Consider the following 25,193-nt stretch of genomic DNA (forward strand, 5'->3'; position numbering starts at 1 on the left):
GGTCAGTATAGTAATAGTTATCAAAAGAATTTGTTGTGACAAAATTAGGAGGTGTTAAATTACTATCTTACTCGCTAACAAAGTAATAATATCAATGTTTGCAATTAACGTCGTCGCTATTATTATGCATTTGAACAACTACAATAGCTAAATTTAGCAACAAAGAAAAAAAAAAAGTCAAAGAAGTTGAGGATCATTTAATGGGTTAATTACACTAATAATCACTCAATTTTGCATTTTGTTACTGTTTGGTCACTGAATTTTGAAATATTACCTGTTAGTCACTGATATTTTAAAATTATTACTGTTTAGTCACTCAACTTTAAAATATTACTTGCTAATTATTAATATTTTAAAATCGTTTCTCATTTGTCACTCGTTAGTCACTAAACTTTAAGTTCACAAGTGACAGATGAGAAACAGTTTTAAAATATTAATGACTAACAGATAATATTTTAAAGTTTAGTTAAGAATTACAATTGCAACCGAAATCGTGGGGAATCAAATCGAAATTGAACCGGTCAACGCGGTTAAAAATCGTTTGACTGGGTAATGGTTTGGTCAATGCAGTTAAAAATCGTTTGACTGGGTAATGGTTTGATTTGGGAAAAAATAGAACATTGTTTCAATTGTTATGGTTTGGTTATGGTTTTTATTAAATTTAAATCAAAACCTGAACTGAATGTGTGGGTAATCAAACCAAATCAAACCGAATATACATATATATAATAGATATTTATTTATTTAATATATTATATATACACATAATATATATATTGACTAATTTATTTTTTTACAAGTATTTTAACTAATGCATTACAAATATATAAAATATTTAACATTTATAAAGTAATTAACAAATAAAAATAAAACATAATTTTAAATTATTTTATTTTTATCAATCAAATAATTATATTCAAGAAGTTTAAAGTTAATTTGTAACTTTATGCAAAAAGAATGTAACTTTATTAGGGCAACTCTAACGTTGGACACCAAATCCAGCGCTAATTTGGTGTCCAACAACATTTTACACCAAAATTTTCAACACCAAATTGGTGTTGTCTACAATGTGCAATATCAAATTGGTGTAAAAGAGAATCTTTAAAGAATATTATATAAATAAATATTTAATAAATATTAATTTATTTATTTAACTTAGCATAATATAAGAATATAAAACATTTTATTTTTAAGTCATGTTGTTTTTATTGTAAACTTTTTTTTTCTATTTTCATTATGTATTTTTAATTTAAGTTAATGGAAATGTTATTGTTTTTTATTATATTATTGAGTTTTTGCATTAAGAATATTTTCTTTCTATTAAATAATTATTAAAATAAAAAACTTTCATATACATAAACAAAAATAGTTCATTTTATATTAACATGGTATTTATAAAATATATTAAATATTTTAAAATATATTCAATATTATACTCATTTTATAGATCTTAATAAAATATTTACATTGGTATATATTTTTTATAACAATTTAATTTATATTTCTAATTATTAATCAAAATATACAAATATAATAAAAGTGATAAATGATATAAAGGAAATAAGTTATTTTGAAGTTATACGAAGAAGGGTAAAATTAGAAGTAAAATAAAAAAAGAAATTTGGTGTTGAGTGAATAGTATAACACCAAAAATTTGGTGTTGTATTATTCACCAACACCAAATTTGGGGATTGAAAATTGTGCCCAATATTAAAATGGTATATTCGTTGGAGAGCTTTTTAGTGCCAAATTGAAGTTGGCGCTGGAAATGGTGTATTCATTAGAGTTGCTCTTAGAGTTTATTTTTGTTTGTTGTGGAGTTATCAAAAAATTTTATAAATGCTAATTGTAAGAGTTTATTTTTGTTTACTGGTATGGATCAAACTAAAAAAACTATGATTAAAATCGAATAGTTTGGTCATGGTTTTTAATTTTTAAAACCAATGGATAATGGTTTAGTTTTGGTTTTAGTAATTAAAATTTGGTTTCATTATGGTTTTGACAAAAATCGAAATCAAACCGAACCATTGTCAACCCTAAATTTAGTGACTAACTAATAACATATTTGAAATATTAGTAACTAATGAATAATATTTTAAAATTCAGTGATCAAATAATAATAGAATACAAAATTAAGTGATTATTGATGTAATTAACTCATTATTTAATGGCTAAGGGTTTTTTTTTTTTGTCACTTTTGGAAAGCTAGGAGCTTTTCTTTATTTTTGAAAACTTGAGGACTTTTCTATCAATTTTAGAAATTTAAAGACCTTTTCTATAATATTCAAAACTTAAAGACTTCTTTTCAATTTTAAAATTTTAGGTGTTAAAAGAGTAAAAATAAGATATAAAAGCTCAATTCTCAAGTTTACTTAGATGAGTAGGCTTTTGAACGCACTTAAATTAGAGTTAACATGGTATTATTATAAAACTTTTATTTGTCACAACAAATATTATTACAAGCAAAAAAGTAAAAAACGTTTTTGTGATGACCATTGTCACATAGAAGCAAATTAGAATTTGGGTAGATAATGAAAGTGTCATTGTTGTTATTATACGAGAGAAATTGGAACAAATTATTTTGACCTAAAATTCTTGATAGTGATATTTTTATAATTGGTCAAAAGTTCCTTTTACAGTATTGTTAATTTTAATTTTAAATAGATTTTTTTATTCTAAATATTTATAATAAATATTTATTCTAACTATTAATCTTACTTACTTGCTGATGTTGTCATTTAAATTACTAGAATAATTAAAAGGTACAATTAATATATTAAATTTAACACGACGGAACGTCACGTCAGATGGCCTCGACTTGCAGGGGTAGGAGAAATCAAATCACAGAATTGAAGACTCAATTCTGAACGAGAATTTGAGTGGAAAATACCGTTCTGGATTTTTACCCTTTTCTTTTCTTTTATTCTTTTCAAAATTCTGTAAAAGTCTCAAACTCAATCTTCAATCGAAGAGTTTCGCAGGTACGACTACAATCACTCATCAACTACTTCAGGTGATTTCTGAACCTGAGTTACATTCCATTCGAGAATCCATTTTCCTGATTCATTTTGTAAAACACAATACACAAGGATTCCTCGCCATAACGATCTTGTCTCGTCGTTTCTTCATCTCGATCCCTTTCCTTTTTCATTTACTTTTCTTCAAGTTAGGTTTAGTTACTCGTGATTTATCTTTTTCTTTTGGTTGCCAATTTCTATTTATAGTTCTTCGACTTTCCTTTAATTTGCTTTGGCGTAGATGAAGTTGACTCTAGAATTAATTTCTTTTTTCTTCCTGGCGCGAAACCATTGCTTCTTCAGCTGTCTGCTCTTGTAAATTTACTTGCACAGATTGAGATTCTCATGGTTTCTGCTTCTGATAGGTCAAGATAGCCTGGTAGCAAGAAATTATGTTGAAATTTGTCCTTGATTGCCAAGATTTATATGTATTATTCTCTGCAGTATTTTATGTGTTCATCTACACCTAAATAAATGGATACTAGAATCCGGAAACATAACCGAGCCCTGACTTCTGGACTGTTAATTAGAAATGGCTTGTAAGAAGATTTTTGCTTATTAAATGATCGATAACTCATGTTTAGGACAATGTGCATAAATTAATGAAAGGAATAAAGAGAACCAATTTTTCTGCCTTGACGTTCCTAATGAAAAAGAGAGAAAAAGATAGTATATAAAAGTTTATTGTTGCTACTACCATTTTATTTTGGGATGATCGCTCTTTCGCAATCCCTGATATTCGTGCTGCTCTCGATTATATCAGAAGAGATAAATCATAGATGTGAAATTTTGCCTCACTATGTATAGCGAGGATTGAATTCATGACCCATTGAACTGACACCAGTATATCATTTGTCTGGCCGCTTGACTTATGCCTTAGGGGCTACTACCATTTTATTTTTATTTAGGTGGCGTGGCAGTCCTATTCAGTTCCACTTTTCTAACCAAAAAAAAGAAATCTTTTTGTTAAAATGGGTAAAATCTTTCTTCCCAGTTGTTTTCACTAAAAAATGGATAAAACTGTGGAGACATTCGCCACTCAATGCTTGTCACGTCTTGTTGCCTAGTAACAGTATCTTAGCAAACAATACTAGGCAAATGTTAGACAATTTTTCGATCACATTCTATCTTCTTTTAGGTATTTTTAATTTAACCAAAGTTCAAAGGGCAAGTGCAAAGAATGTGGACACAGAGCTAGGTATGACCTGCTTCATAAAATACGATGTAAACCGTAAGTGGTTAGTGTTTCATATGGCCGATGGTGAAAATTATCATGCTATTGATTATCTCTTTCGATTGTTATAATGCTATTAATTAGCTATAAATAATTTAGTAGACTGAACATTTTTTAACTATCTCCTTGCAGGACTTTCTACATCAGATTCTTTGTGGTGTGGCTTACAATCATGCACACCAGGTTCTTTATCGATATTTGTCTTTGCTAATAGATCTCCAAAATAACAGAGTGATGAATTGACGATTGTAGACTTTGGATTGACTATGGCAGTTGACATTCCCTTTAAGGCGTACACTGATAAGAATTTAATAATCATATATGACCATTCTTGGTATACCTTTAGCCTTAATTTTCTCTACTCTTTCTGTTGGATTTGTTGTGCTAGGTATCCTCCTTAGTGGAGATGGCCCATTAATTTTTACTTAATCATTAATTAAGTAAAATAAAGCCCATACGAGTTAAGTTTTTATGGAAGACCTAGAGGTATTTTTGTCCTAAAAATATAAGTATAAAAGGGTTTTATACCCTTCCAATGTTGCAGCCGTACATAAGAAAAGGGGGAAAAAGAAAAGTGCAGAAAATGGGAAAAAATATGCAGTCCAGTTTTGATCAAGCGACTGTTTGGGGTTCGATCTGTGGTCTGATTTGGATGAAATTTGGTCAGCGTTTTCATGGCGCACGGATTTACATTCTGAACGGTGGAGATCAGTTTTAGAACTCTCTGTTAATAGATTTCTGCAGTAATTGTCATTACAGTCCAGTTTTGGTCAAGAGGCTGTTTGCGCTCCGATCCGTGGTCAGATTTGACTGAAATTTTGTCAGCATGTCCACAACGCACGGCTCTAAAATGTGAACGGTAAAGATCAGTTTTGGAGCTCTCTGTTAACAGGTTTTGATGATATCTCTCCTACTTCTTATTGTAGTTGTTTAGTTTTAAAAGTGGTTATTCTTGAAGAGATATTATTATGTGCTTCTAGTTATTGACAACTAAGGAAGACTTTTGTGTATCTCCCATTATTTGTTAGTGTTTTACATGGTTGATGGTGAAAATTATCATGTTATTCATTAACTCTTTCGATTGCTATAATGCTATTAATTAACTACTATAAACAATTTAGTGGACTGGTCACTTTTCTACTATCTCTTTGCAGGACTTTCTACATCAGATTCTTTGTGGTATGGGTGGTGTGGCTTACTGTCATGCACACCAGGTTCCTTACCGATATTTGTCTTTGCCGAAAATAGCAGACTTTGGATTAGCTAGGGCAGTTGGCATTCCTTTAAGTCATACATTGATGCAATTTTAATAATCATATATTACCATTCTTGGTGTACCTTTAGCCTTAGTTTTCTCTACTCTTGATGTTGGATTGTCTACCTAGTTTGATTAACCAATTTAAAAATAATGTGTTATGGTCTAGATGAATTAGTAAGTTATTTTTTATTACAGTTCTCTTTTCTTTATTCAGTTATTATTTACATTTATGCATTAAGGTAGTTAGGTGTAATAGAATGGTGAAAATGGAAGTGATAACTACTGTAGTTGTCACAAATATCAGTTGGATAGCTTTATATAAAGCTATAACCATAATGCTGAAAAGATCATATGAGAATTGAATGAATATTTCAAAGTTTTAGTTTCTATCTCATTGCTGTCTATTCTCCTCAGTTCCCTCTACTCTCTGTCAATTTCTCCCTTAATTCTGTAAGATTCTCTCTCATTTCTGTTAGATTCTCCCTCAATTCCAATTATGTCTTCAAGGTAAACACTATTTAGAACTAGGGTCCTAAGATTTGGTATCAAAGCAACAATTTCTCAGTCTTAGATTTAGCCCTTTTCAGATTTTCTCCATGGCTGAAGGTTACCAGATGCTCGAAGCTTCTACAAATAGATTTGAAAAGAAACTAGACGAACTTATGATCATGATGGCCAAACAGTATCAAGTTAGTCTTTTAATGAAATTATTTTATAGGGAATATTCTGATCTAGGTATTCAACAAAAGAGACCATTTCCTGTGATAGTTGGAGATCCACAAAATAACTTGATTCATAGAACTCCGAAAGTCAACTTGTCAAAGGATGTTCCGCCAAAGGAGAAGGATGATCAAATTTTGGAAGGTATTGATGATGTTGTTGTTAACATTTCATATCCTAAGCAATCTATGGTTGAACATAGCAAGTTGCCAAGTTCAAGCAACAACAAAGATGTTCTTGACTAGGATTTGAATTTGTTCAAATCATATGACCCTGTCTCCGTCACCTGTTCAATGAACACAATCAAAGATCCTTTTCCATTAAAGCATCTCTCTCTACTTGATCATGGAGATGTTCATCCATTTGTAGACATTACTGATCCAAAGGATATTATAGTCCAAGGTGAATCAAGTTTTGTAAAAAAAGGTCAAAATATTCCAACTAAACCAACCAAAGACCTTTCACTGGAGGTGGAAGAAATGGATACATTATGTAGTGATCTAGTTCTAAAAGAGAGAATTAGAGTAGAATCCGTTCGTGCTGTCCATTGTATTGATTAGAAGGGCTCATAAGTACACACATATTGTGTGAGATTAAGAAAAATTGCTTGCAAAATTGAAGTGGTTGAAAGAATGGTAGAAGAAAAAGAAGGTGAAGCGAATGGATGAAATAGGAATGGTTAGTTATTATGATTCTTTAGGGACAATAAATCTTATTTAAGGGGAAAGAATGTCACAACCTAAATGAATTAGGAAGTTATTTTGTAGTTTTGATATCTTTGCTCAGTTATTAATTACAATTATGCATTAGGGTAGATAGGTGTAGTGGAGTAGTAGAGCGGTGAAAGTGAAAGGGATAACTGTTATAACTGCAACAAAAAAAAGTTGGATAACTTTACATAAAGTTATAACCATAGTGCTAAGAAGATCATATGATAATTGAATAAATATTTCAGAATTATACTTCCTCTCTCATTGTTACTTGTCCCCCCTATTATTCTATGTGTTTTTCTCTCATTTTTGTCTGTATCTTCCTCAATTCCAATTCTATCTTCAAAGTAAACACTAGAGTTAGGACTAGGGTTGTGACATAATGCTCTTGGTGATGTGATCATGAACCGTGCTCATCACTTTTCTTCCTTTCCTTTTTCATCTGATAATTTACACTCTTTCCTGGGTGATGCTACTTGATAGTGCATACATCCGGGGCATGCATGTTTAACTACTTATCATTACTTCCTGGGGTTTCAATAACAAGGGGATTTCAACCCTTCAAAATATAAACTTACCTTCATCCTTGAGGCAATACTATTAATTTTGTAGGGCTTCCTCCGCCTACATTTTCCAGGGACTTTAATGCATCATATTTCAAGAAAGAGCCCACTATTCATTTGCTACTTCCCTTCATCTGTATTCTCATTGGCCATCTTCTGATCTTCCATGGAAACTAAGTCTGAATCTGGAGCTGCAGAAGCTTTGCCTTCTTCATTGGATTTGTTGGAAGAATTCTGATTGCAGCTTGATTTGGCTGCTGTACCTTTAGAAGGTTTATTCTTTTCCGGAAACAACACGCTCATGACGTCCCCTTTGCAATGAGCAACTCTCATGTCTACAAAAATGGCGGCTGGAATTGCAATGTTGGGACAATTCTCTCTCCAGCTCACTATAACAAGAGGATCCCCAATCTTCACGAGCGCTTCTGCAAGTACATTTGCATTTACATACATCTGAGACATATGATTCCACCTCCTAAGAACATCTGAGAATTCCCTCGGCAGCAGATTAGTGATATCATCCTTCCACAGCAACTCATCAAGTATATTGAAATATCTGCCACTATTCACAGCCAGCAAGCATAAGGTAATAACCAGTTTCAGCACCATCAATGGGTAGTACACATTGAAATTGATCCCTGATTTACAAATCCAATCTGCTGTATCTTGCTTATTATACAGGATCTCCTTGATTATGCCAGCCACAAATTCAAAAACGCCACTAAAAATCTGAGTATCAGGTACTGCATTAGGAGTTTGGTTGGCATTGGGTTGCCCATAAATAAGCCACTCAACAAGTGAAGATTTTGTGATGAAAAGGAGTCCAGTAGACCGAAATGTCAATACCAAAAGCCGATCAACCATATACAAAAAACAACTGGGCGATACATAATCATCAAATTGGCTCCAGTCAACACAATAGGTACCAACCAGAGCTTCATAAAAGTTGAGCACAGAAGCTACCCCTCTTGGATTCTGAACGAAACGGTCTTTTGCAGGTTCTTTTGAAATTCCTGATGCTGTAAATCCACTCAAGTCCATAATGTATTTTATCCATGGTAAATTCCCTTCAACCCTTTCTGCAATCTTCTTGCGTACTTCATCAGTTGGCTTCCCAGAACCAAGCCATATCATTACTATCCTCCCAATTTGGCCATACGTCAGCTCACCCTTAGGGGGGATGTTTTTGTTAATAACCTCTTCTAGTAAATTTCGCGAGAGCTCAGTCCTTCTCAGAGAAGTCATATTCTTGGTCAAAGACTTTTGCCACTCTAAAGGAAACACATTGTGGAAGTAGTACTCCATAGATAGCTCAAGAGATATTTTCAGTGAAAGAGTATCATGATACTTACGGTCAAGATACTTGGACCCCAAAAGAAACTTTGCTACCTCAAAGATATAGAGGAGGAAAAGGCTTTGGCCATAAGAGGATGAGGCATTCTTGATTGCGAGCATGTGAAGTAATTCAAGAGTTTCCAACACCTTCATGCCAACAGCAAGCAACTCTGAGCTCCAATGACTTTTAGCAGCCGAAACAAACTGGCGAGCATCTGCAAACACCAACTTCCCACTTCTCCAAAGATACCTGTCATCAATCTCTCTCACCCAATCAGCGTCAGGGATGAGAAAAAGGTAATTGGTATTCATATTTTTCAACTGCCTCCGCAGACCAAAATAGTTCAAAATAAAGTCGCCATAATTGATATGTTTGCTAACATGATCTGTTTCAAGACATCCTAGGTACTCAAATATATGTTCAACCTTGTCCTTCCAAAGATTCCAAAAGTACATCAGTGTTCCAGCAGAAACAAGATTATGCGAAATTCTCTCTCCTGAATGTTTTATCAGATGATCATCAGCCAGTTCATCTTCCCACGCATACTTGGAGATTTCTGAATGCAGATGATGATCCAGTATTTTTCGTATGGACAAGAATTCACCTCTGAGGCTCTTATTATGCCTAGAAGCATCCAAATACTGGTTCAACTGGAGCAAGCCCGTTTCTTCTGTTGATAAAATGTTCACTTCAGTGCAAACAAACTCATAAAAAATATCGGATTCTGTCTTTCCTGCGAATGACTTAGCTTTAGATACAATCTCCTCCTTTCGAGCAAAATCCTTAAGTGGCCAACCCCTGCCTCTAGATGCCCATAGAGAATTGGAGAAGGAATACCATAACATAAGCATGGACGCCTCCTTAAAATGCGCAGCCTTCCCCAACAGATCAGCCTCAAGCAGAAGATCCCCTTTCAGCTTCGCAATCTCTGCAGCCTCCAAAAAGTTTCCTGATTCTTCTTCCACGGCCAGAAGCTCATCGAGACAATTCAAGGACTTCAAGAAGTTGCGTTTTGCATTCAATGAGTTGAAAGCCATCACAAACTTCATCATGCATCGGTTATCCTTGACCTCATAATAATGAAGCGCGGAGCTTACTAGGAACCGTTGTTCAATTATGTCTATTTCTTTACCTATTTTAACCATGACATTATCTCTAGCAGCGAGCTGTTTCCAGTAGTGGATGTACTGCAAACCCATGTCGAATAGTTTTCCTTTGGTGCAAGCCGACAAGCACTCTGAAAAATAATTTCCCCTAGCATACACTTCAGCTGCAAGTTTATGACAACCTGCCAGAGCAAAACACTCCCCGGCTTTCTCAAGCCCGGATTCCCCACACTTATCCAAATAAAGTCTCCCTGCAACCACATAACAGATATAATGCTTAAAACAGGATGCAGCAAATTGAAATCACAATCCAATCAGCTGCACTCTTTTAACATTAAGTGTAAGTAAGCTAAGTAAAATCACAAGGCCAATGATAACACCACATTTACATAAAAAGTCCAGTCCAGCGCAATAAGGAACGATCTTTAATCAACATCACAGTGAACTGAGAAACGTAAGAGGATACGTACCTGCAGTTTTATACTCCCCCAAGTCACAAAAACACTCGGCAGCAGACTCAGCTCTACCAATGGAGTCAAATATCTCAGCAGCTTGCCTAAGGTCAGTGCTAGCCCCTTCAGGATTCGAGCCCCGTATTCTGTCTGCAGCTGCCTTAAGGCCAGAAGCCTTGGCCCTTCTTTCCCACATTGTGTCCCCAGCCCTTTTAAAGCACATTTTTGCCATCTTAAAGTTATTCTCATAAAATAGCTGAAAAACACAAATGCGAAAAGCTAAAGCAGTGAGACAATAAATAAAAAAACAATTGCATCAAAAACAAAAACAATGACGATAATAGTAAATTCCAGTTGCACCAGTACTATCTAAAGTAAACAATCAGAACCTTTTCTCCGCGTGACTTCCATTCATCTGGACTGCTTGCAACTTGCATAGCCCGTGCAAGTGAATCATCCAATTGTTTTACTTGGACAAGGGATTTCTTCTTCCAATAATCAAAAATTGGCTTCGAGAGCTCCTCATTGTTTTCACAAATCCACAATCTTTGTCTTGTGCGAGTAATTGCCACATATAGTTGCTTCAGTTCAGAACACAAGACATTGTGCGTTGCCTCGTCGAAACATGGAGAGGACACAGAAGCATCAAGCAGACCTAGTTCTGTCATAAACTGGTAGATTACTCTCCATTGATTTTTCAGAGGTGATGAGCCAAAAAAGTTGTACAATAATACATCCTAAAAAGAGTAAAAAATTATATCAATGACCAAATTTATTATAAAAAAATAAATAACAGACTGAGAAATTGATGAATAACGTGAGAATGGATCGACAAAAAATTGTAAATGGCCTCTCATTCATCATTTGGCCATTGAATTTCCGCATGCCAAACCTGCATATAACTCCAAATGAGGAAGCAAAATGATGGGAGTAAACAAAATGGCTTCCTCTTTTCATATTGTTCATCGGACCAAACATGCTTTCCTTATTTGCTCAATATGAACAAAATAAAATGCCAAAATAGAATGACATGATATGAATATGCTTCCTTCAAAAAAAAAAAAAATAAGGCTCCACTTGTAAGACATATTACACTAAAATCAGCAGTAAAACGAATCAACTCGTATAACAAGAAACTGATGAACAGCACATAAAGAGAAACTAAAAGTTACCTGAAACTCTAAGCCCTTGCACTCCACAATAGTCAAAACAAGAGCTTGCTTTCCAACGTAGCTATATATTTCCTTCCTAGAACAATCATCACGTACTAAGATAACCTGCTCAGCACCAAAGCCTACTATGTCCCCACCACCAATTCGACCCTTGCCAAAAATAGTTACAATTGGATTTTCATCATTTCTATATTCAAGAAGCAATGGAGCATCACCATAAATAAGACTCGTCTCAGGTTCCAGAACATCAATAGAATGACGAAAGAAATGGTAAAGAAGGTCAATCACACTCTGTGCTAATCTAAGGACACCATCATGGGTACGAAAGTTTTGACTTAGGATTTTAATCTCTGATATATGCCCTTTCTCCTTTCTTCCAACACAACTGTCTCCCTTTGACTCCATTACAAACTCATTGTAGAATAGAGATCGTATATCTTGGAATCTAAAATCAATTCCCCTAGCAATAGTCTGTGCCGTGTCACCTGCAAAAACAAAGCCTTCCTCCACATTTCGGCAGACATATTTGAAGAGGGCAATTTGCCTCATTGTAAGATCTTGAACTTCATCAATATATACAAAATCCATAGCTTCACCCTCAAATTTGTAACGTTTTAGCCGAAGATGAAGATCAACCACAAAATCGGATACATCAAACTCACCATTTTTCATTTTTCTTTTCTCATAATCTTGGAAAACAGCATAAATCATCTCTCTATTCGCTTTGTTCAAGGTGGTCCGACTCTCAGAAAGGGAAACATAATCCTTTTGGGAGAGCTTACCTTCTTGTGTCTTGCCTGCTCTCAAACCACCTTTTATATGAGAAATTATCTCAGTAAACACTCTGGAAGGATCAAGCTTCTTTGTTAGTAGACGATTAAAATGAGGCCAATACTCTCTACAAAACCTCTCATAGTTAACCTCCTTGCTTCTTAAGAAAGTTTCCAGAGAAACTGATCTTGAGCTTCTAGATTTACAAAGGAAAAGTTCCCTTGGACCAAGAAACCTTTCAAAGTAGGAATTACCTACTGTTCCATCAAGCATCATTAAGAACTTGTGGAAAGTAACAACAAGAGGGTATTTGTTAGGATCAATGTTTAGAAAAGAATCCGGGATATCATTAAATTGGGCTGCTTCATCCATATCAATTGAGCTGTTTTCTTCAGATAGGTTTCCCCCACCAGAAAACCTATACACAAAATGAGGCTTATTGTGAAAAAAGATGGCCTTATGCAATTAAAGCAAATTCATAGAGCAATATTACAGCCAATAAAATATGGATAAGTTAATCACACACGCATTATAACACGCTAAAATAATAAAACTAAACAGCCAAAAGAAATTTCTTAAACAGCTACAGCAACGAGGAAAGGAAAAATGGGATCAGAAGTGAGATACATGATGCAAAAAGTGATCAACTAGAGAAAAAAATGTGCTTGTAATAAGATAAAACAATCTCCCTTTTCCTGATCAGCTTTACACATTGTCTTCTACTGCCTTTTTCTCCTTTACTACACAACAGAAATTTTACTTTTTCTCTGCAAATTTCCAATCAGGCTCTTGGTTGGATAAACAAATATTAAAAGTAACAAAAAAAGAACAGGCAACACGGAATGCTTTGATAAATTAATTTGCAAGCGATCAGTCAAGTTTTGAAAAATACTACTAAGGTTGCTTCTCTATGACTTAAAGGTCCCTAGTTCAAGTTGTGAAAACAGCCTCTTTGAGGATAAGTCTACTAATGGAAACAACCCTCTGTAGACCCTCACTGGGGACCATTTCTGGAGTAAATATATGCTTTGTTGAAACCTAGCCACAACTTCGGTTATGGTTGAATATCTATACATAAACCACAAGGTTAAACAGCATTCATTTCCTCTTGTAAGGGTAACAAGATCATTTATTAACACAGAGAAGGTTTGCCTTTTAGAAAAGGCCAAAACTTTCCTTAAGCTAGACAAACAAATAACTTCATGCCACCCAATTTCCAGTTCATAATAAAAGAAATATAACAAAACTAAGGCAGGTACAAAATTCCTAGTAATGAAGATCTCAGCAGAACAAGGAAGAAGCAATAAAGATATCCTTTTTCTTTGTTGATTTCAATAGCTCATTGCCTATAGGCAAAGAAGATGCATCAACACTCATATTGCTTGTTCAAGTTCTCTGTTAAAGAGTACATAGTTGCACAACAAATATACTATGATGTGTAATCAATTTAAAGAAAAATGCAGATAATGGAAATAATTCAAGTGTCAAGGATTTAGGGTTTTTGAATACTACTACTGACCTCTGTTTTGAATTATTAGAAGAGACTTAAATTGCATCTTAGTTTAAATTTAAGGGCCTAATTGCTCATTTGCAAACCAACCAGCTAATCAAGTGGAACAGGTTCAACAACAAATAATAGAGTACATTACACACCTTTTCAGTCCAGACACATGTTGTTTGACAGCAAAACATAGTTTTGGACTGACTGTCACAAAAAGTTGTCGCAGGACACTTCCATTGATCTCTGCAATGCACATATCAAAACCATTCCTCTGGCTCACATCTGTAGAAGTACTAGTCTCACCTTCATAAAGTCCATTTGAAGCAATATGGTACAGTTGCTCCTTCTGAAACAATTTCCTGGTTAACACAGTAGTCTTACCAGTGCCTGACCGACCAAGTATAAATGTACTTTTTTGGAATAAGATAATCTCCAATTCTTGGTCAGTTACTTCAAAAGGGAGGTCTCGCACTCGCCCATCACGATCAGAAAGCAAGTGACTCACCACACCAGATGATAAGGAATAGAACTTCATTAACAACAAGCTCTCACTCACCTTTGCGTTCTCAACATAACTTCTTTCACCATGATTCTTAAACCGAACAATATCAATAGATCTTACCCAACTTCTTGGAACTTCCAAACGCCTAGAGGCAAAATAAAAAACTGAATAAGTGAATTAAACTTTGAAATTCAAATATGCAACCAATTGTGTCCACGTGTTAAGAATTCCAAAAAACTAGCAACTAAGTTATAGTATTTAGCTAGTCAACTATGAGTCTATGACCCAATAGAAAACAAAATAACGAACCACTAGTCCTAATCCATTGGAAATGTTGCATACCCCTCAAGGCATTTCTGCTTGCAGTGACTAATGAAATCCTCAGTATACAAAGCAAACATGCCTTCAAGTCGTTTTATCAACTTTGGTAACTCCTGCAAAGGCAATATATCCCAGACCTTCAGGACTTGGAAGTATGTTGATTCTTTCTTTATGTCAATAGACCAAACAACATAAAGCCCTTCAACCTTGAATCTTTCCCAGATCTGTGAAGAACTCTCGCAAGGTTGGCCCATATGCCTCTTTTTAGGTCGCCAACCACTTGAAAGTTTCAATAAGAGGTATATAACTGACTTTTTTATACGGAGTGAACTCAATTTTTTAAATGACATATTGAAGTTATCACTAAAAATAACCTGGTCAGAGCCAATAGGAAAAAAATGTTAATACAAATTGCATTCAATGTTGAACACTACAATTCCACGGTTTTAGAGAATTAAACCTCAATAATATCACTTAGACAACAATGTTATATACCTTCCACCTTGCACTTTTGAAGAGTACACTGTTCTCATTACACAAATCCTCCAGTTGATCAAGCTCTATCTTGACATCTAATATAACTTTGGCAATTTCGTTATCTTGATCAGCGCTAAAGAAACATTGGCGGCTCTTCGCATCATGGACTAATGCCTCCCAAATAGAATCACTATTAGCTAGGGTCCCATCATTTCCCAAAATCCAAAGACAGTGCCTGGAAAAGTATCAAATGCCATCAATACTAATCATCTTAAGAGTATATTACAAAGTTGCCTAGCAGGAAAAATGTGAACCCATACCGAGCTCTTGTTAATGCAACTTTAGTTCTCAGAGGACTGGTTACGAATCCAACGGATCCGGTGCTATTAGATCTTACAGTAGTTATCACTATAACATCCTCCTCTCTACCCTGAAAACCATCAATTGTCTTCACCTTCACCGTGAATCCATCAAGTTTTTCGTACTTTTTCCCAAGTTTGTCCTGGATGGCCACAACTTGAGCAGCGTAAGGAGATACCACACCAATGCTAAGTGTCTTCCGAGAGCTACTCCATGCTGTGCCAACAATCAACAAATTTTAATTAAATAAATATTAACTTTGTCAGACGATGTACCACACCTTCTATGACTCAACAGGAAGTTCACTTATATAAGAGAAGATTAAGAGAAAAATTCCATCAGAAATCAAGGAACAAGTTCTTGAAGGGATGTTGCAGGCAATGTTGCTCTTTCTTTCATACTGCTCTTCTTGATCACACTGTTTTTCTTTTTGTTCTTCCCATGCATTACAGTCTATTGAGTTAAAACCTAAATCCATTTTTTCTTTATTTGGACAAGGAACAAAGTACAAGTGCAACCAGTAGGCATGTAGATACACAAAGACCGTAAAGGTCTTATCATAAAAGAGCTTTAACTTTGCAACGTAGGTCAATTGTCTAACGCATGGTTATAAAAACAAAATTACTACATAAAAACATTGGGAAGAGATTATATGGAATTTACTAAATTTACTACATTGTGCAATTGAATATACATGATGTAAAAAAATTACTACATTGTAAAGTTATTAAAAGAAAGTTATTCAAAAAAAAAATTATATTTGAAGAAAGTGGCAGTGATAAGAGATCAGAATGATTTTTTTTTTCCTTTTTGTAAAATTAAAGTTTTAAGAGAGTGAACTTTGCTAAGAAGAAGATGAAGACTGACAAACCCATTAAGGCTTGGTATTGACTAGAAATTGTAGGTCTGCAATAGTTAACAAAACTATAAAATGAACTAATCCCATTACAAGTCAAGCAATGTAACTCAAAGGTACATAATGCAAAATGTCCTGCTGGTCAAGGTAAATTACTTAGGTTTATTGAGATTACTTGTCAGCAAAAACATTGTGGTGAAGATAAACAACACAATAGTAAATAAAGTCTCAACACAACTGAAGCTGAAAAAGAGACAACATATGTGACAAGAAATTTAACATAGTTAAGGCTTTAATAAAACATCAACACTACCAACTATTCACATATCCTTGAGTACAAAAGAGGGGCGTAAGGGTATAACTCACGTCAATAGACTTGCACGGCTTCAAAACAAACTTCTGCAATGTGGGACATCAAACATACTCAATTAGACAAGACTCAATAATCAAACTATTACAAAATTTGTCGAGCAAAAGATGCAATTGGGCTTAAGAGTAGTTACTTAAGACAAACTCCAATAGGATTCCATGCCTAAATTTTTGTAGATTGAGGATGCTCTTACCTGAATGTAATGACACTGAGCTTTATGATAACCTAGTTGCAAGAAAGTTATAATAAATTTAGCAGCTTGAAGACGTACTTGTTTGAATGTAATGACACTAAGCATAAGCTGTAGAATAACCTAGCAGCAAAAAGAATTTAGCTTTGTTGGAGCAAATGAATCACCTGGCCATATGCTTTGACAGCATAAGTGGTGAAAGAAGGCATCACTAAGAGAAGCTTCCTCTATCAGTGTCACACTCATCATGGAAAATGAGTAATTGACAGGATATTATCTTCACAAGCTACTTTTCTGGGATATTCCTCAATGGTTAAAACTATAGAATATTTTAGTTTTGGCAGATATCTACCACCAAGTCAAAAAAATTATCTATTTTAGTTTTGTCTGCTTAATATTAACTCTTGAATTACTTGAGGCTTTAAAATGGTCCTGCAATACTACAAAAGAAAAGATTCAAAATCCAAACAAATTATTTCAAGATGTACGAATTTTTTATAACAATAGTTCACATGAAAATGTCGTAAATCTCAATTGACAAACCTCTATATAAATGCTGCACTATCTTCACCACAATTGCCACCTCTACCATATTTCTTCTGCTCCGTCCATCATCACCCACTTCTTCCCTGCCACCAATAACATTTATAAAAGAATAAGGACCAAACATTGGCCCTGGAAGATATTGCCTCTTGTAACTTTTACTCTGAACATGTGGTGCATCCATAATTTGGTTGAAATAGAACTTCCCATTAGGGAACAAACTTATGGATGGATGCATCCTATACTGTATGTTTAGAAGATGCTTAGAATGCCCCGACAAACTCAATCTTTCAAATAAGCTTCTTCCAAACTGAGCTTCCTCACAAACCTGCCAGTCAACATGGATTGTCAGGAAATTACAGCAGAAATGTCAGGGAAGTTAAAAAGAACACAAAACGCAGTGCTCTAAAATCTGTTAACTGATGACTACATGCATTAGCTTACTTTACTATGAATGATTGCTGGTAACTGGCACTGGTCACCAACGAGAATAGCATGATTCAAACCAGGCAGCTGAAGAGGAATAGTTGATTCACACTCCTTTAGTTGTGCAGCTTCATCAATGACCAGTAAGTCCAGCGGTTCCATTCCCACTGAATGCAGCTTATATGAAGTAGAAGCAGTGCAGAAAATTAAAGAAGCTCTTTGAAAACAGAATTCCATGATTGAATCTTTGTTTAAAACACTTGGCAGATCAGGTTCTTCAAGAGAATGTTGAAGAGTATTGACAACACAGAGGCACTTACTCCTTGTGTTTTTCAAGGATGGCATTCCTACAATAGATTCACAAAATTCTTCACCTCCATCCTTCTGTGAAAATGCCTCCTTAAGTTCTTCAGTAGTGATGTTGTCTCGAAACAACGATTTTTCCAAATTATCTAGGAGGTCAACAAGACTACGCATGTTTGCAAAATTCTGTCCCAAAATGAACCTTCTTGGAAAATGAGTACAAAATACAAATATGCATCTTCTCAGGGGTGATGCAGTTGATTTAAACCTGCCCCTCACAAACTCAACAAATGATTTAATTTCTGCCTTGCCACTTTCATCCTGGTTGCTGCATTCCTTCTGTTCGATCATTTCCTTTTGTTTGATCATTTCGTTCTCCACAAAAACATCATATTCAGAAACACAACCTTCAAGAAAGTCTCCCATTGAAGTTAAACAATGCCTCCAACCCATCAATGGTCCCAAACACTCTGCAAGCCTTTTAACACGATAATCTAGATATATCTCTTCAATATCAGAGTCAAGTTTCAGGTCGTCCTTGTTACCAAATAAGAGAATATCGCCCAAACAACAGAATAAAGCATCATTTTCCTCAGCCTCAAATGACTCTCTCACCAACATTAGAACCCTGGAAGCCACCTCCTTTATAGCAACATTGGTAGGAGCACATGTAAGGATCCGACAGTTCATCCTCAAAAGAGCAAAAAGCATCACACTGACCGTCTTGGTTTTCCCCGTCCCTGGTGGGCCCCAAATGAGTTCCATGGTAGGCTTGTGATCACATTTGATTCTACGAAGAGAAGCTACTATTGCCTGAATTTGGAATTTATTCAGCTTAGATAATAGACTTGTAGCGAAACTTTTGGGTAATTGGCTTACACAACAAAGCTCGCAATCCTCCTGAGCCTGTTTCCAACAGTGAAAATCAACAAAGCCCATCAAAAAGTTAAAATACACGCGTTTTACTTGTATACTTCATTTTAACTTCTTGATGTCTAACAAAATGAGAACATACAGAGACCCAAATAATATCTATATATTTAGGAGAAAAGGGTATCTCTTATTAAGAAAAACTATAGGAAATAAGTAGCTTATAACTATTTTGAGCTTATTTTCCTCATTTCATATGCATCCTAATAAACTTAAGGTTTTTCTTTGTCCTCCAATCGCTTCAACTAACAAAAATAGTCGGATGTTTGATACAAATTATAAATACAATCCTGTTTCAAAATGTGACAATGATTTTCCTCAATTGCACTACATTTACAAATTTCAGCTAATGTTTCTTGTTGTAGCCGTTGGCAATAAAAATGTTGAATCCATTCGAATTAAACCGCATCTGTTTGCTCTTTGTATAAAGGGCAGATCAAGAGATGCTCAAATGGAGAAGATTAAATGGCATAGCATCCAACAAATGTGAAATTAAGTCACGATACGTACCAGAGAATCAGTGCATAGGACTTCCTTGATTATCTTCAGATTCCTGGACATCCTTAGAGAGTTCCATATTCTTTGCTTTGTTGTTATGTTCATCAAGAAAGTCACAAAGAGTGATTGCCTCATTCCATCCTTGATTTCTATATCCCTCGATGCCTTGACTGTGAAAATAGTGGACGACGAACTATCACCTTCAATCTCGTCTTCAGTGATTTTACTGACCAATGCAAAAGTCCAGGTCCTTCCGTCCTGTTGCAGATCAGATACAGTTTCTAGTTTTACATTGGAAATGATACACACATCTCCAGGCAAGGTTCTGTAGGGTTCTTCGCAGCAGTCACTAAATTTGTTTCTCCAATAATCAACAACAACAGCATAATGCAATGTTGCATGTGTTGCATAGGGCTTCGACTCAACAAGGGAGTTCACTTTAGCAAAAGGTGCTCCATAGATAATGTCCATGCTTGAGGCTAATTCTGCTCGAGTTTCCTCTAGCAAAGGATAAACAAAAGAACCAAGGTAGACCCCCACCGATTGAAACGATTCTGGAATCTTCTCCACCTAAAAATAAGCATTGGAAGACATAAAAGTGACAGTGCAAATGAACCCATCAAGGGTGGAAATGGGTACAAGTACACAATATTGTTCTTTGAATACCTGTAGTAAGGGCAATATTATACAACAGCATAGATACACATAAAAGGGGTAACCTTGTTTATATTGTGCCAGGGCTGGCAGATCACAAGACTGTATTATGCTAAATAAAATGTTTTGACGGCATATCAGTAAATAAGCTAGTTTTCAGTTACAATCAAATCTTTTCAATTATTTTTATATATACAACTAGTTACTAACTGAGGATGGAATCATTTGTCAGTTGATCAAAAGGCTAATGATAAAGTACTTGTATATATAGTGAATTAGCAACTAATTATAAAATGGAAAATTCCACTAAAAACAAACAACCTCAAATACCCACTTCCAATTCTCGTAGAGGTAACAATCATGGCATGCTACTAGAGTGACAAATCATTTCAAAAGCATTACAATCAATGATGTTAACAAATGGCGTTCGGCCGCATTCGTACGCTCTGATAAAGTTAATAAAAATCCTTTTCTTTTTCATACGAATTTCAGGAACTGCCAGAACAGGTAAGTAGACAGTAAAATGCAGTGAAATGATGAAGAATAGAGCGTAAAGCACACCTGATTCCTGTAAAGATCCTCATTGCGGATGTCGTCAACAGACCACGAGAACACCAAATCAGTAAACTCTGGCTCATGAGACGCCGCTGTTTTCTTCTCCGAAGAAACGCCAACGCCCATTATCGTTGCGCTTTCACTCTTTCGACCTCCTCTCTTCTCTGCTCCAATCTATATCAACGCAAAACATCCAAAACCCAGTTCACAAAAAGCACAACCTATTTAAGCAAGAAATGAAGTTTCTTAGTAGCGAAGTAAAGAAGTATGAAAGAGGGAAATTAAACTAGAAATCTGGCAGTACAATCACTTGACAAAACTGTCTGTTTCTGCGCAGTGATCTCTTTTACACATACAAAGCTTCTGGAGAAAGAAAGATTTAAAGCGGGTCTGAGATAGTGAGATGAAAATCGAAAGGGCAGAGAGAAGCAACAGAGGAGGACTCAGGGCCTTGGACCAATGAAGAAGAACGTCGTTCCAAATTCCGTACGAGCTGCTTGACTTGAAAAGTCATATTCCCTTTGTTGCTTTAAATCAATAAGGTCTTTTGGTGATTCGACTTTACTTATATAAATTCCGTACTAATTTATTCTTCTTTCTCATTCTTCTCTGTGTTCAGATTTCAATCTGGGGAATCGGAACGCTACCATGGCCAGCTCTCGCCAATCGCCATGCACGTAGGCTTAGTCTGTCGAACGTCACAAGACGCGATTCGGACGCTGAAATTTAAATGCGTTCTCTCTTCAACCGGAAGCTTCCGACTTCGGGTTAACATACAAGTTCATACTTCAACGTCTTTCCATGAGCGAATTTTTATTTATTTATTTATTTGTTTTACTTGCAATTATGACTTCATTTGTTTATTTATTATCATATAAATCAAAAAATATTATAGATAATTTAATATAAATTATTTTCTATTAAAAAATTATGGGTCCTAATAAAATTTATATTACCTGGATAATCGGTGAGTCTAGGCTCAATAACTAGGTTTTTTGATTAAGGTAAAATTATGTTTGTAAGTGGACAAGGATAAAAATATTTTTGCAATGACTAAAAATAAAAGAAAAAAGTCTCTCTAAATATGTACAGGGCCGGCCCAAGGCCCACTAGTGGGGCCCTAAGCGATAATAATTTTTTTTTAGGGGAGGGTGGCGTGGTGTATTTTTTGGGGGCCCCTAAATTTTTTTTTTTGTGGGGGGAATTTTTTTAGGGGGTGGGAGGGGGGAATTTTTTTTAGGATGCTTTGTTCTCCACTTATTTTTCTTTGGGGGCCAATATTTTTGGGATGCTTTAATCTATGCCATTGAGAGGGGGGGGTTTGGGGGGCCTTAGGCATAGGCCTTAGTGGCCTATGCCTTGGGCCGGCACTGAATATGTATTATGTTCTATATTGTTAATCAATGGTAGTAGTTTATGTGTCAAGTCATAATCGATTAATTATATTTTTCTTTTGAAAATTAAAGATTTTTGTCACATATTCTTAACAATTTTAAAAAAAAATTATCAAGATATTTAACGACGTCTCTACAAGAAAATTAGTGTTTAGTAACGGAACTATTTCGTTGCTAATTAGCGACGGATAGAGACATAATTTTCGTCGTTAATTTTTATAAATATTTTTTAATTTAGCGACGGAATTAACAACGAACAACCCGTCACTAAATTTAGTGACGGAATCAGCGACGGATAGGCTATCGCTAAAAAATAAAAGAAATTAAAAAAAAATAAAATTTAGCGATGGGCTAAACCCGTCGCTAAAAAATAAAAGAAATTAAAAAATTCAAATTAAAATTAAAATTTAATAACAAGGCCAAACCCATTGCTAAAAAATAAAGAAATTAAAAAAAATTCAAATTAAAATTTAGCGACGGGAATAAATCCGCCGCTAAGAAATAAAAGAAATTAAAAAAATTTAAATTAAAATTAAAATTTAGTGACGAGAAAAAATCCGTTGCTAAAAAATAATAGAAATTAAAAAAAATTAAATTAAAATTAAAATTTAGTGATGGGGCTGAACCCGTTGCTAAAAAATAAATGAAATTAAAAAAATTAAATTAAAATTAAAATTTAGCAATGAGGATAAATTCGTCTCTAAAAAATAAAAAAATTAAAAAAAATAAATTAAAATTAAAATTTAGTGACGAGGATAAACTCGTTCATAAAAAATAAAAAAAATTAAAATTTAGTGACGAGTCAACCCCGTCGCTAAAAAATAAAAGAAATTAAAAAAAATCAAATTTAGCGACGGGTCTGAACTTGTCACTAAAAAATAAAAGAAATTAAAAAAATCAAATTAAAATTAAAATTTAGTGACGAACCAAACCCGTCGCTAAAAAATAAAATAAATTAAAAAAAATTAAAATTTAGTGACGGGGCCAAGCCCGTCACTAAAAATTAAAAAAAATCAAATTTAGCGACGGGTCTAAACCTGTCACTAAAAAATAAAAGAAATTAAAAAAATTAAATTAAAATTAAAATTTAGCGATGAGCCAAACCCATCACGAAAAAATAAAAGAAATTATCAAAAAATTCAAATTAAAATTAAAATTTAGCAACTGGTGAACCCCATTTGCTAAAAAATAAAAAAAGTTAAAAATTTAATTAAAAACTTTACATTTAAACATAACATAATTCTTTAATGCTAATATAATAATTAATAAAGTTTTTATTTGAATTAATAATTAAATAAAATTAAAATTAATATTCATTTCCCTTTACTAACATTAATATTAAAATCAATATCATTAAATAAGTTTGAGAAATTTTGGTGTATAAATATAATTCTGAAATATATGGAAGAGAATACTATAAATATATTTTATATACATCAATAAACAAGAAGACTTTCAGATTGATAGCTTGTGCGCGAAACTTGATCATGAGAGGTTGGGGGTTCGAATCCAGTAAAGAGTTTGAGATAATAGCTGGGAGTAATATTCCGACGCTATCATGTGGCGAGCAGATCTGTTAAAAAGGAATCAAAAAAATAAATTTAAAATTAAAAAATAGCAATGAGAATGCATCTATTGCAAAAAATATATATATATAAATTTAAAATACAAAACTTTAGCGACGAGAACGCATCTGTTGCAAAACTTTAATAGTTCGATTCCAATGTGCAACACTTTTAATTATTGTTGGGATTAATATCCCAGCGCTGTCACGTGACGCACTCATGAGAGGAGGGTAGGACTTGACACGCATTCAATTTTGGGGCATGCACTGAATTTAGCGAAGGAATTCGTAGCTAAAAAAATAACAAACTTTAGCAATAGAATAAATATGTCATAAGAAAAAAAGAAAATAAAATAAAAAACTTGTAATTTCAGAACATAATTTTTACACTTTAAAAAATGTGTAAAAATTTGAAAAAGATTTATAAAATATGAAATTCAAACTTTAATTTCACATTTTAGTAATTAAATTTATATTGTTGACGCAATTTATTTAAATATACATTTTTAATTGTGATAACTGATATATTACGTTATTTTGATTACATCTATTTACTTGTATTTATCTTCTTCTTTTTTTACACATTAAAGTAAAGTAGTTGAATTAAATTAAAAATACATATATAAAAATAAATTTAGCTTAAAAATATAAATAAATAAGTGTAATTAAAAAACAAAAAATTAAAATGACTGTACAAAAAAAATGTAATAGTACGTAAATTAAAATCTAAATGTGCCCTATATACACATACATTTTTTAAAGATATTGATATTCATTATTGAGTAATATGTTATCCTTTAGCGAATACCCATTTTTTTAAATGAATAATATGTAGATAAAATAAAAATAATAACCATGATATTTAGATGATACGTATGTTTCACTTGTTTTAAATTTCATCATTAACTATATGATGTCATGCTATATAATTCAGTAATTTAGTAATGTTGCTGAAATTAACGTTTAATAAAATATTAATAAAAATTTAATGTGAAATTTGTAAAATATTTAAATTAAATTTAAAATTTGATTTGAAAATGTAATATTTCTCAATTGAGATAATTAATATGAGAATTAAACTTCTCAGTGACAATATTTCTCAATTGATTGAAGGCATACAAAATAAATATATAATAATAAATGCAACAATAGTAATTGAAAATTTGTGTCAATTTAAAGCATTAGAGATAAAATATAAGAACTTGTAAGTTAAAACACTTGAACAATTGTAATGAATGTTCTCTAATCCCATAATTAATTAATGCTGCAGCATCTAAATATTTATAGTTAACAGTTGAACTACTGAAGACAGTTGAGCTGCATTAAATGCACTTGGAAGAAATAATTACTCTTTAGTATTTTATTTCTATTATTTTTTTCCTTAATTCTTTATCTTTTATACTTATTTTT

The 25,193-nt window shown here is 33.7% G+C and overlaps 2 protein-coding genes and 1 long non-coding RNA gene across 12 annotated transcripts in view; 1 reads left to right on the plus strand and 2 right to left on the minus strand.

Annotated features, from left to right (window-relative positions):
• The window catches only part of LOC127809633 (uncharacterized), a 127,899-nt gene extending 108,838 nt beyond the window's left edge, over positions 1-19,061 (minus strand). Inside the window, exons 1-10 of the mRNA XM_052348587.1 lie at positions 17,904-19,061; positions 17,460-17,787; positions 15,461-15,716; positions 15,159-15,375; positions 14,685-15,037; positions 13,993-14,487; positions 11,569-12,757; positions 10,786-11,133; positions 10,415-10,652; positions 8,985-10,195 (exon numbers count right to left, since the gene is read on the minus strand). Coding sequence (XP_052204547.1) covers positions 8,985-10,195; positions 10,415-10,652; positions 10,786-11,133; positions 11,569-12,757; positions 13,993-14,487; positions 14,685-15,037; positions 15,159-15,375; positions 15,461-15,716; positions 17,460-17,787; positions 17,904-18,953 — 5,685 coding nt within the window. The 5' untranslated portion in view covers positions 18,954-19,061. The remainder of the gene's footprint in view (positions 1-8,984; positions 10,196-10,414; positions 10,653-10,785; positions 11,134-11,568; positions 12,758-13,992; positions 14,488-14,684; positions 15,038-15,158; positions 15,376-15,460; positions 15,717-17,459; positions 17,788-17,903) is intronic.
• On the plus strand, positions 2,846-9,390 carry LOC127809640 (uncharacterized). 9 transcript variants are annotated; one of them, XR_008025177.1, is made up of 6 exons: positions 2,858-3,013; positions 4,384-4,434; positions 4,796-8,088; positions 8,184-8,424; positions 8,501-9,134; positions 9,234-9,379. It is a non-coding gene; the product is annotated as an uncharacterized LOC127809640 (long non-coding RNA). The 9 variants fall into 9 exon arrangements; XR_008025172.1 differs by having other exon boundaries at positions 2,859-3,013; positions 4,384-5,143; positions 5,406-8,088; XR_008025175.1 differs by having other exon boundaries at positions 2,859-3,013; positions 4,384-5,110; positions 5,406-8,088.
• Positions 19,062-19,553: 492 nt separating the features above from the next.
• LOC127809638 (uncharacterized) lies at positions 19,554-21,273 on the minus strand. Of its 2 annotated transcripts, none has more exons than XM_052348595.1 (3): positions 21,136-21,273; positions 20,832-20,999; positions 19,554-20,186 (listed from the first exon to the last, which is right to left on the minus strand). In XM_052348595.1, the coding sequence occupies exons 2-3, from the start codon at positions 20,949-20,951 to the stop codon at positions 19,611-19,613; spliced, it is 696 nt and encodes a 231-aa protein (XP_052204555.1). In that variant the 5' UTR covers positions 20,952-20,999; positions 21,136-21,273; the 3' UTR covers positions 19,554-19,610. The 2 variants fall into 2 exon arrangements, with proteins under 2 accessions (XP_052204555.1, XP_052204554.1); XM_052348594.1 differs by having other exon boundaries at positions 19,555-20,186; positions 21,130-21,259.
• Positions 21,274-25,193: the final 3,920 nt, after the last annotated feature.

Source organism: Diospyros lotus, chromosome 9, assembly GCF_014633365.1.
Source record: "Diospyros lotus cultivar Yz01 chromosome 9, ASM1463336v1, whole genome shotgun sequence".
NCBI lineage: Eukaryota > Viridiplantae > Streptophyta > Magnoliopsida > Ericales > Ebenaceae > Diospyros > Diospyros lotus.